General features: G+C 42.9%; 1 protein-coding gene across 1 annotated transcript in view; it reads right to left on the reverse strand.

Moving 5' to 3' along the window:
- Positions 1 to 13,118, reverse strand: part of LOC109932262 (multiple epidermal growth factor-like domains protein 9) — a 285,543-nt gene that overhangs the window by 198,652 nt on the left and 73,773 nt on the right. Inside the window, exon 2 of the mRNA XM_048613789.1 lies at positions 2,959 to 3,160. Coding sequence (XP_048469746.1) covers positions 2,959 to 3,160 — 202 coding nt within the window. The remainder of the gene's footprint in view (positions 1 to 2,958; positions 3,161 to 13,118) is intronic.

The following is a 13,118-nucleotide window of genomic DNA, read 5'->3' on the forward strand; positions in this document are numbered from 1 at the left end:
GTAACTTGAACTTATTCCAGAACTGGTTTATTCTGAAGTATTAAGCAGAACTGCAGAATGACCTAACTTGTAACACTTGAACTCAGTTGGACCCAGCTAAGGTAACTACCGCTTGATGAAATGAGGTTGGAAATGTTCCAATTTCCTATTTACAAGTTAGAATTAACCTAGGAATCTTGACTACTTCATCATCAGTAAAAGGGAAATTAAAGTTATCATGTGTCATTAGTATTAACAGAAACTGAACTATTGGGATGGATTTTAACACTCAAAAATTGTGAATTGGGGTCTAAGTTAGATGTTAGAACTTTTAAAAACTGAACTTCAACACTAGCCCATCCAAGTGGGGTTTAAAATGAATGCAGGATAAAGGATTCATGCATCCATAATGAGGCAGATATTGACTGGGTGGGTTTCTTAGGCAGCCTGGAATGAGAGGGGCAGAGCTTGGCATGGGAAACTAGGAAGTGTATATTTCCCCACATGCTGTGGAGTTCTTGGTAGATTGGCGATCCCTGACTGCTGTGTGGGGAAGGGGCATCTGGCCCCTCTACAGGAAGGTGGGCTGGCAATTTAAATATTTTAATGACAGTGGAAACCCTTGATTTGAGCCACTTAGTAGGTTTGAAATTGGCTGGTCAGGCTGTCCAGGTTTCAGGAAGTCTAGCATCTGAAAGGAGCTGAAGACAACTACAAAGTTCCTTTAAGCACTGCTTGCCACCTTTAGGAGTAGGAGAGTTTTTTTTAAATCTCACCCCATCTCCAAATTTACACCCACACTCCCCTCATCATATACCCATAGAAACATTTCAGGATCAGTTCTTGCAAGAAATTGGACACCCACCAACCACTTCGCCCCCCTCCACACAGGTTTGAGATCACAACAGCCTTGGGCCAGATGCCCCTTCCCCACACAGCAGTCAGGGATCGCCAATCTACCAAGAACTCCACAGCATGTGGGGAAATATACACTTCCTAGTTTCCCATGCCAAGCTCTGCCCCTCTCATTCCAGGCTGCCTAAGAAACCCACCCAGTCAATATCTGCCTCATTATGGATGCATCAAAAATTTAATACATTTCAGGGTTCTTTAGCAAGAATTAAATACATTTGTGTGTGTCCTAGAGATAATAGTTTAGAAGATTATCCAATTTTTATAATTATTCTAGTAAAAGATATATGAATTTGAAAAATGAAATTTGAAGAGGGCTATTAGCTAGCAGTGAGAATACAAAGTCATTACACTGATTTGGCATAAATCTGAGGATGTATCCTTTCAGTAGAAATCTTAGTTCTTTTGATGACTGCTATGGACTAGATCAAACCCCCTTTAAATATGTCAAGGAGTTGGCCTAGACTCCATCTTTTGTCTTATTTAAAGGAAAAGGTAAGATGTTGTGTTCCAGATGTAATTTGACTGGTTACACTGCTTGGCTTTAAGCAAAACATACTTTATTCTTACCCTACAGTTAAAATACAAACAAAAGAAAGAAGAATTGGTATAACTTTAACTCCATTAGAAAATGTAGGGGAGTAATAGATTCTTTAACTACCAAAAAGCAACTGTTCCAATATGGTAACAGCTCATAAACACACCCTTGGCAAAGGCAAATTCAGTAAAATAGATTGTCTTACATGCGATGTTTCTCCAGTCCAAGAGGAAAGAACCCCACGAGAGAATTCTGGTAAAGACAGGGTTATGGCAGCTTCCACAGCTGACTTCAAAACTCCAATAACTACTGAAAGCTGAACTAAAACCCTGGATTTTGGGAGCCTGACTCCACCCATTCATGCTACTGCTATTGTTCTAAACTTAACAACCCTAAGGTCTCACAAGCTGTTTACTCTATAGACTTGGAAGAGTTTACCACCTATGGCTCAGAACCTTCTTCAAAAAAATGAACAAAATACACTACTTAAAGCCATTGTAATAGTCACACTTCAAACATATTGGGCTTACAGGATTTCCACCAATCAATAATGGTTTCATGAGTAGATTCTTAATACCAGATTTTTTTTTATTGAATTCAAGTTCCACCATCTACGTTGGCGAGATTCAAACCTGGGTCATCAGAACATTAGCTGAGTTTCTGGATAGTCTAGCAATAATACCACTGGACCTTCGCCTCTCGTAATGGGAAAAGCCACTTGAGATGTTAATAGTTTCTGTAACTTTTGATGTCCCACCATTGTTAATATAGTTTTCATTTTGACTGTAAAGCAGCCTAAACTATCTTCATGTCATGACAAATGTATAAATGTGAGTTCCTACTATGGGTGTAGGTGTTTGGTGGCTTTCAAATTCAATAATATGGAGGTGCTGGTGCTGGTGCTGGACTAGGTTGGACAAGGTCAGAAGTCACATTACACCTGATTGTAGTCTAACAGGTTTGTTTGAAATCACAAGTTTTTGGAGTGCTGCCCCTTCACCTGATGAAGTAGTAGCGCTTCGAAAGCTAGTGATTTCAAATGAACCTGCTGGACTATAACCTGGTGTCATGTGACTTCTGACCTTGTTCGAATTTAATGTTTAGTGTTTTGAAGGATAAAGGAACTACAGATGATAAATCAATGTAACTTCCTTTTAATTCATTCACCAAGTATCGACATTATGAATTCTGCTAGCATTTACTGATCTCCCTAGCTGTGAGATGGTAGGCCTTGTTGAAACAATGCAGTGCCCTATATTGAGGATGTTTCCACAGTGCTGTTAAGTCAGGAAGAAACTCAGGTGCATGTTCAAGCCTGGGTCCTGTGTGAATTAGAGGAAAACCTGGAGGATATGGTGCCCCCATCCACCTGCTGCCTCTGAACTTCCAGATGGTGGTGTCTGAGATGTGGGGGGCTACTTACAACATTGCTACTTTCCATTTTCAGTTGCTGGCTGGTCTCTCCCAGGAATTCACTGTTGACTGGTACAGTTACCACCATTTCTACCGTTGAAATATAATGACCTTACCTGTCACATTGGGAGTTTACTGCTCCTGTCTCGTTACATCCACATAAAGTGCACTGTCCATTAATGGTGCTGCGGTAAAAGCCTCCTGCACAGTCATTGCATTGTAGGCCGACGTACCCAGGCAGGCAATCACACTGGCCTGATGATGAGTTACACAGGGAGTCATTGGTGCTTCCAACAATACTGCAGTTACATTTATGTTCTGTGATGGGAAAAAAAATTAAGAATTTATCATATGTTCTATCTGCTAACAACATAATTCAATAAAAAATATCACTGAGCACAGACTGCTAATAAACTAGTAATTAGGAAATGTTCTGAACACATTCCAGTAGTACGGATTATCACAGAGCTATAGTCCAGTTTTGCTAGTTTCCTACATATTCGTTCTGCTGCTGTGGAGTGAGTTTGTCCAAACATTTAGGTAGAACTTTTTGGAAAGGCACTCTATCTTAGAAAAGGACTATGACGAGGAGCACGGACAGAATGAGCATAACCTGCCAGAGCATAACTTGTATCATCTGACTGGAAAACAGGTAAGGGAATAGTAAAGTTTGTATTACAGCTGGCTTTTCATTCATAGCATGATTAATTATTCCATTGGGAAATTTAGAAGAATTTTAACTTTCATATGTTTTCTACTTTTTTAGTGAGAAAAGTAAGTAATATGCCAAAAAGTTCAAGACAGAGCCAGTGATACAGTATAATACGCTGAAGTATGGACAACCGTTAATTGGATTGAAAAAAGCCTTGGATATGAGAAGGTTAGTTAACATCTTCAAATCATAATTGCAAACTAGGGGGCATTAGCCTAAAATTAGTCAGCCTCAAGCAGAAAGAAAAACACACTCTAGAATTTGTTAATCAAATACCATTAGGGCACTGTGGCTCCTGTTAAACTGGAATTGCAATCAGATATAAAATGCTACTGGCCAGTATTAAACCAAGTAGTTTGAAATGTACGATCCATAGCCTACAATATCACTAGATTATGGATTTAAAGTTTTGCCAGGAGTTCATTGAGTACAATAAACATGCACATTACCTGGTAGAAGGAGTTTATGAGTGGGGGTATTTTTCTTACTCTACACGATATGTGTATATATTTATGTTGAATAGTTGGAAAGAAACAATGGGTTAGAAATACTGGGAAACGCAAATTTGGCAAGAAAGCAGGAGAACACTAAATGTGAGAAGAGTTGTATAGTAATCAGGCAAAGCTGAGAGGATTCTTGTGACTCTTTTGTGTTTTTTCATTCGCAATCTCTTCAATCAAGCATTTCTTTCACCCTCACAATGTCATGTTTTGGTAGAGGACATTTTTGTCTGTTCACCCATGGAATGTGAGCATTGCTGGCTAGGCTAGCATTTATTGCCCATCTTTAATTGTCAAATGTCAGTTGAGGTTCAATCACATTGCTGTGAGTAAGGAAACACATATAGGCCAGACCAAATAAGGATGACAGATTTTCTTCCATAAACTGCATGAATGAGCCAGATGTTCTTTTTTCAGAAAAACAACAACCAACAGTGGTTACATAGCTAGCTTTTGTTTTGCAATTCCAGATTTTTTAAAATTTGAATGAAATTTCACCATCTGCATTGGTAGGATTAAACCAATGTCTGCAGAACATTAGCATGGGGTTCTGGATTACCAGTCCAATGACACTACCACTAAGCTACTTTCTCCCTACATTTCAGTTATTACTTGTTTATATTTAGGTTTAACAGATTAAAACAGGCTGTTAGAAATTTTCAAAACGTGACTTACTGTACTAGTTTTGAAAGATAGTTTATCCTTTTTATTCCTGTGGTTTCATAATGTGAAAGCCTTGATTATTGTGGTCATTTCAGTGTTGGTGAATTTTTAAGCAGCAGCTAAGAAACTCTAAGAATCCAAGCCAGGATGTTTTGATGTTTTCCTATGTTTGGTTACTTTTGTAAATGATAAAAGCAATGAAACCTTCTTCAGCCTGTTTGGTATGAAGAGGTATTCAATATTACAAAATATTAGACTTGTAATCCATTCATGAATAAGATCGTGTTGTAATGAATAGAAGGAAACTATTCCCAGATCCAAATCTTTTTGTGCCTCTGTATACATGAAATTATGTTCATTGCTTTTATAAAATACCTTTATGTAGCTATCAAAGTTGACATTTCGGAAATGAAAGTTGCTTCCAATAACTAATGGTAAATTCAAAATTGAGCTGAAATTTTTTTGAAGATCCCACACCTGAAAATCTACAGGAGATTCTTTGTGCTCATTAGGCCATAAGACATCAGAGTAGAAGTAGGCCATTCAGCCCATTGAGTCTGCTCTGCCATTCAATGTGATCACAGTTGTTCTGATAATCTTCAATTCCACATTCCTACTTTATCTCCATAACCTTTGATTTCCTTAATGATTAGAAATCTATCTAATGCCAGCCTTGAATTTACTTAACAACTCAGCTTCAACAGCCATCTGTAGTAAAGTATTCCACAGAATCTCCACCCGCAGAGAGAAAAAAAATCCTCCTCATAGGATCCCTACAGTGTGGAAACAGGTCATCCAGTCCATTGAGTCCACAGCAACTCTCTGAATTGCATCCCACCAGACCCACCCCTTACCCTATACCTGTAACCCTGCATTTCCCATTGCTAATCCACCTAGCTTGCACATCCCTGGACTCAATGGACAACCTAGCATGGTCAATCCACCTAATCTGCACACCTTTGGACATTGGGAGTAATCAACGCAGACAGGGGGCAAATGTGCAAATTCCACACAGACCGTAACCCAGTGCAATCAAACTTAGGTCCCTGGCGCTATGAGGCAGCAGTGCTAAACCATTATGCCGCCCAGTCTCTGTGTGTATTTTCCTACGCTGAGATTATGCATTTTCAACATGCATGACCTGGATAACTTCAAAGTTTGTAGATGTCATGAAACTCAGCAATTTAGTAAACAAGAAGAAAATAGCATTAAGTATGATGAAGATTCATTATTTGGAACTGTTATTTGGAAACTTGACTTCTAAAAGGGAGGAAAAATGGATTTTGTTTTTCAGTTCTGTGAAAGTCTGATTTATCTTCGTTTTAAAAGTTGGAAAGTAATTTTGAACAAGACTGAGAAAGTGGATCCAGTCTATTTGAGAGCAGCTGGAGAACTGAGACCAACTGGAGAATTGTTATATTTGCTGGGCTGAATTTTGCAAGCCCTTTGGCAACAGGCTGAGCAACAGGATGACTGGGGAAAGAAACAGAATAGGAAGGAATGGGGCGGCACGTCCATGTCTTCCTGCAGTCATCCTATTTTTGCAAGTGGCAGGAAAGATCCTGTGAACTGTCTGCCCAGAGCCCACTGAGTCACTAAAATGGATAATTAAGCTCTCTTCCTGCTCTTTGCGCGATCCAAGCATCAGGACTTGTGTCTCCAATTTCAGTACACTTGGACCCCCAGAGGAAGCCCACAGTGCAAAATCTAGCCCACAATGTTTGATCATAATAAATCCTCAGGCCTCTTAGACTGTATTTATTTGAATAGATGGAGCCATCAATGCTCCACCTTAGATTAAAATGGTGCGTTAGGAACCAGTCACATTATGTGGGCAAAACCTGCATAAATTAACCAGGACCCCACTGGCTGTGAGACATAATGTGGAATCATGATGTCATTGATTCTCAAGTAATTTTCTGGTCTAGCTTGACTATTTGTGCCTCAGTCAAATAAAGTACTGAATAGTTGGCCTTACCAGTTTGTGTACATAAGAGGTCATGCCAGTTATCCTCTTTCTAACCTCCAACGAAAATGCATGATACCCTAGAGTTGATTCTAACTTCCGGAAGTGGTGAAAGGCAGATTCTGTTGAAAGGAGAATCTGGTATGTTTTTAATCAAGCAACCATAAGTTAAAATCTGGCCTCCTCAGACTGGCAGGCCCAGTACACTCCCATACTTTGTTCGATGAGCGGAATATTATAGTGGTCTGACTAGTGGGCAACAGCAGGATTTGTGGTGGAAGTTCAGCAAAGCTTATCTCAATGTCAGGAGCAAATCACTGCATCTTTTATGTATTTGTCAAGCAGTGAGGAGGGTTTCACGCTAGGCAGCAGCAAATTGCAAATTAAGGGGATTATAGGTTACAAATACATGACACACCTCAGTAACATTCAGCTTAATCCATGTTGGACACCAGTCACCAGCACCTCAGGACTTGCTCCAAGGGCACTGATTGCGTGCAGCCCTCATCCACAGACATTGGCATCCAACATATCGCAGCTTCTAAGGACCCTCGAGGCATATTTCCGACTCACTTATAATATGTTTCTGCGCTTAAATGCTGCACCTCAGGCTGCACAGACAACTACCATTGTAATACTGCAGCAAGAACACTGTGCCCTCAGAAACTTGCACCCAGCTTATGGACTGGACCAGGTTATATCCTGGGGCTCTTTGTTCACTGTCATAGTGCTCACTCACAGTGAGTTTAGCTGGATGCTCACAGCATTCCTGTCTTGCATTGCTTTTCATTGCCTTGCCCTTTTATTCTTTAACCGCTCAGCCTGAGATACTAGGCTCATATTACTTCTGTCTTGCTGTGTAACTTAGCGCAGACACAAAGCCAGGAAGCTTGTCCTGGTAAAATCAAGAGAAATAACGTTTGATCAGGGGGTCTTAGTACAGGACATCAAGGTCAGTCACACGGCACTCAAGAGGCTTGGACATATTCAGGAAATAGTGAGGCTGATAGATCACTAGCCTTAGTGGGAAGTGGTAACAGTAGCAAGTCATTGCCTTTCTCCCTACTGTACTGTGCATTCTTCCAGCTAGGTGAGGCTGCACTGACCCAGGTGGCAGCCTCAGTCCAGACTGACAGGGTCTGATGTTGTGGCCTGCACTGCTGGTTCTGGGGTACAGGAAATCCTGTCTGTGAACCACATTGTCCAGCAGGACCTTGAGGTCCCTGCCCACAAAGCATGTAACCAAATTTCCCTTGTCAACCATATAACTGCTCTCTGGGCAATTAGGGACGGGCAATAAATGCTGCCTAGCCAGCGACGCCCTCATCCCTGAATGAATAAAGAAAAAAAAAAAGAAATCTGGGCAAATGTCATGAACCATAATGTCTGAGTGCACACAGCCCTTTAAATATTGGCACAGGTGCCAGGGATATTGGTCAATTCCAGTAGTGAGTTGTTCTGGAATAATACTGGGGAGATCAATTTAGAACCAGAGGAGAAGGACACTATAGGGATGGGGTAGGCAATTAATGATGTGAATCTGATAAGACATGGTAAGAAAATACACTAGGCCTTGCTGCAAAGAATCCTCCAAAAAGATTTGATGCAACTCGCACTTAGCCCTAAAATGTAAGGCTCAGCCCTATATGTCGAATATTAGGTATATCAGCAAATGCGTATGATACTATAATTCTGTAATTTCCATTGTTTTTCTTAATTACTTGAAACGCTTTCAAACTCTCTTCATATCCCATAAAAATCTTGTTTTCAGTGCTCTTTCTCATCTGTTCTGTTCCATTGCATTGATGTATATGCCTTGCTTACCCTAACTCAGGAAATAAAGCCTTGGCAGTTGAATAGTCTTGGCACCTCCGCATCCCTCCAGCATCTGGAAGGATCAATAGACTTATAACATGAGATGGTATATCAGGGGAATCTGTTTATAGTTTCAAGTTAAACTTTATCCTCCAGCTTGGGTATATTCTGACAATGTGGCTGTATACAAGATATACTTAAATTTAACACCTCTGTCCAAAGTAATGGTGCACTTGGGTATTCCCACATTGGTTTTACATGTTTATAGACTACCTTATTATAGGAACAAAATAAGAATTCAGCACTATGTTAACTTGAGAAATGGAAACATATAGCTCCTTCGCATTTAAAAGAAATATGTTTACATTTAAAGGTTCACCTATAGAAAGGACTTCTGTTGTTGGGTAAAACCATAACCCAGTATGTAAGACTGTTTACAATTTCACAATGAAGAGCATAGTTTGTCCCATATAATGTTTCACATATTGTTGCTGTTTTAAGATGGCAAAAATGAATTCATCATCCTGATACTGGACTTTACATTTTATTGAGGACAGCACAGTTTATGCCAGTGGGCTTGTCTTCTGCGGCTAAGAGAGATAGTAGGAACTGCAGATGCTGGAGAATCCGAGCGGCTGTAGGTTTTCTGTCAATCAGAATACGTCTATTGGGTCTACATGAAGAAGTTAGAAACCAATAAGGAAATTTCATTCTACACAGAAGGATATTAGCCCATTCCTTACTTTCTAACTCCTCAAACCTGAAAAGGGTTTGTGGAGCCCTGACTAAACTTTAGCTATCCCATTCTCTGAAGCTGCTCAATGAAGACAATACAATACACATGGTTTGGTTCACTTACAAACTTATCTGGGATTTGTTGTAATTGGGTCCCTCCCACCTGCAATGTCTATTAAAATATATCAACAAGTCCTGTTTTGAAAGGGCTCAACAAACATCAATGGTCAATGGTTTGTTTCACTGCAGAGATTTATTTGCCTTCATGTGAAGCTTGGAAAAAAATTCATGAACATATGGTAATAATTTGCCTCAGCGAGCGTTGGCACAAAAGAAACAGCTGCAGTGATTTCAGAGTAACACGATATTGAACGACTGAACGAACAACACTGCTGATTAAATATCTATGGAGCTTTGGGGTGGAGCATCAGGAAATGATGCCATGCAGCAATGGGCTGTATCTGAGTCCTCAAGTTATGCTGTACTATTGTGGGGTCTTTCAAGTAGAAGTCATTTATTTTTCAGAACTGTACTTCCAACCTTCAGTTCTTCACTGTCTGCCTGCTGATTAAAAACCAGAGTACTGAGCAGTCCTGGATGAACACAGCAGGCCAAGCAGCATCAGAGGAACAGGAAGGCTAATGTTTCGGGCCGACACCCTTCTTCAGAAATGGGGGAGGGGAAAGGGGTTCTGAAATAAATAGGGAGAGAGGGGGAGGCGGATAGAAGATGGATAGAGGAGAAAATAGGTGGAGAAGAGGCAGACAGGTCAAAGAGGCAGGGATGGAGCCAGTAAAGGTGAGTGTAGGTGGGGAGGTAGGGAGGAGATAGGTCAGTCCAGGGAGGACGGACAGGTCAAGGGGGCGGGATGAGATTAGTGGGTAGGAGATGGGGGTGGGGCTTGAGGTGGGAGGAGGGGATAGGTGGGAGAAAGGACAGGTTAGGGAGGCGGGGACGAGCTGGGCTGGTTTTGGGATGCGGTAGGGGGAGGGGAGATTTTGAAGCTTGTGAAGTCCACATTGATACCATTGGGCTGCAGCGTTCCCAAGCAAAATATGAGTTGCTGTTCCTGCAACCTTCGGGTAACATCATTGTGGCACTGCAGGAGGCCCAGGATGGACATGTCGTCTGCGAAATGGGAGGGGGAGTTGAAATGGTTCGCGACTGGGAGGTGCAGTTGTTTAGTGCGAACCGAGCGTAGGTGTTCTGCAAAGCGGTCCCCAAGCCTCCGCTTGGTTTCCCCGATGTAGAGGAGGCCACAACGGGAACAGCGGATGCAGTATACCACATTAGCAGATGTGCAGGTGAACATCTGCTTGATGTGGAAAGTCTTCTTGGGGCCTGGGATGGGGGTGAGGGGGGAGGCGTAGGGGCAGGTGTAGCACTTCCTGCGGTTGCAGGGAAAAGTGCCGGGTGAGGTGGGGCTGGAGGGGAGTGTGGAGCGGACAAGGGAATCACGGAGAGAGCGGTCCCTCTGGAAAGCAGATAAGGGTGGGGAGGGAAAAATGTCTTTGGTGGTGGGGTCGGATTGCAGATGGCAGAAGTGTTGGAGGATCATGCGTTGGATCCGGAGGTTGGTGGGGTGGTACGTGAGGATGAGGAGGATTTTATTTTGGCTGTTATTGCGGGGAGGGGGTGTGAGGGATGAGTTGCGGGAAATGCGGGAGACACGGTCAAGGGCGTTCTCGACCACTGAGGGGGGAAGTTGCGGTCCTTGAAAAACGAGGATATCTACGGGAGTGGAATGCCTCATCCTGGGAGCAGATGCGGTGGAGGTGAAGGAATTGGGAATAGGGGATAGCATTTTTGCAGGAAGGTGGGTGGGAGGAGGTGTATTCGAGGTAGCTGTGGGAGTCGGTGGGCTTGAACTGGATATCAGTTTCTAGGTGGTTGCCAGAGATGGAGACAGAGAGGTCCAGGAAGGAGAGAGAGGTATTAGAGATGGTCCAGATGAACTTAAGGTTGGGGTGGAAGGTGTTAGTGAAGTGGATGAACTGTTTGAGCTCCTCCTGGGAGCACGAGGCGGCGCCGATACAGTCATCAATGTAATGGAAGAAGAGGTGGGGCTTAGGGCCAGTGTAGGTACGGAAGAGCTAAACAACTGCACCCCCCAGTCGCAAAACATTTCAACTCCCCCTCACATTCCGCAGACGACGTGTCCATCCTGGGCCTCCTGCAGTGCCACAACCATGCCACCCGAAGGTTGCAGGAACAACAACTCATATTCCGCTTGGGAACCCTGTAGCCCAATGGTATCAATGTGGATTTCACAAGCTTCAAAATCTCCCCTCCCCCTATCGCATCCCAAAACCAGCCCAGCTCATCCCTGCCTCCCTAACCTGTCCTTCCTCCCACCTAACCCCTCCTCCCACCTCAAGCCCCACCCCCATCTCCTACCTACTAACCTCATCCCGCCCTCTTGACCTGTCCGTCCTCCCTGGACTGACCTATCTCCTCCCTACCTCCCCACCTACACTCACCTTTACTGGCTCCATCCCCACCTCTCTGACCTGTCTGTCTCTTCTCCACCTATCTTCTCCTCTATCAATCTTCTATCCGCCTCCCCCTCTCTCCCTATTTATATCAGAACCTCCTTCCCCTCCCCCATTTCTGAAGAAGGGTCTAGGCCCGAAAAGTCAGCCTTCCTGCTCCTCTGATGCTGCTTGGCCTGCTGTGTTCATACAGCTCTACGCCTTGTTGTCTCAGATTCTCCAGCATCTGCAGTTCCTTCTTTCTCTGATACAATTTTAACCACCACCTTCATGTTCCCCTCCAAGCCACTCATCATTCTGATTTGGAAATATATCACTGTTTCTTCACTGTAGGTGGGTTAAAATCCTGGAATTCCCTCCCTAATAGTATTGTGGGTCAACCCACAGCAGGTGGACTACAGAGGTTCAAGAAGGCAGCTCACCGCCACCTTCTCAAGGGCAACTAGGGATGGGTAATAAATGTTGGCCTGCCAGCGACACCTATATCCCACAAAATGAATAGAAAAAAAAAATTCTCACAACAAGGGGTTGCACATTTAAGACACAGATGAGGAGGAATTTCTTCTGCCAAATGGTAGTGAATCTATGGAATTCTTTACCACAGAGAGGTGTCGAGGCTGGGTCATGAAGCATTTTCAAGGCTGAGATAGACAGATGATTAACTATTACAGAAATCAAGGGTAATGAGAATGAACAGGAAGGAGGATTTCAGGATTATCAGATCAGCCATGATCTAAATGAATGGTGAAGCAGACTCAATGCAGTAAATGGCCTACATCTTATGGTGTCATTGTCTTATAGAAAATAGCTACAAACCCAGCACCAACTCTTATAGCATTCCACTATTCACTGCATGTCAACTTGAAAATCTCCCATCTGTGACCGTTCTCTGCATCTTGTCCACTAAACAATCCTCTATCAACACTAATATGTTAACCCCCAATTGTGTAAGTCCTTATCTTGACTTTTAACCTTTGTTTGTGACACCTTATTAAATACCTTTGGGAAATCCAGGTAAAGGACATATACTGAGATAATGAGGTGTAGAGATGGATGAACACAGCAGGCCAAGCAGTATCAGAGGAGCAGGAAAGCTGATGTTTTGGGTCTGGACCCTTCTTCAGAAATGGGGGAGGGGAAGGGGATTCTGAAATAAATAGAGAGAGAGGGAGAGGCGGATGGAAGATGGATAAAGGAGCAGATAGGTGGAGAGGAGACGGACAGGTCAAAGAGGCGGGGATGGAGCCAGTAAAGGTGAGTGTAGGTGGGGAGTTAGGGAGGGGATAGGTCAGTCCAGGGAAGATGGACAGGTCAAGGAGGTGGGGATGAGGCTGGTAGGTGGGAGGTGGGAGGAGTGGATAAGTGGGAGAAAGGACGGACAGGTTAGGGAGGC

This window comes from Rhincodon typus, chromosome 28 (assembly GCF_021869965.1).
Source record: "Rhincodon typus isolate 14 chromosome 28, sRhiTyp1.1, whole genome shotgun sequence".
Taxonomy (NCBI): domain Eukaryota; kingdom Metazoa; phylum Chordata; class Chondrichthyes; order Orectolobiformes; family Rhincodontidae; genus Rhincodon; species Rhincodon typus.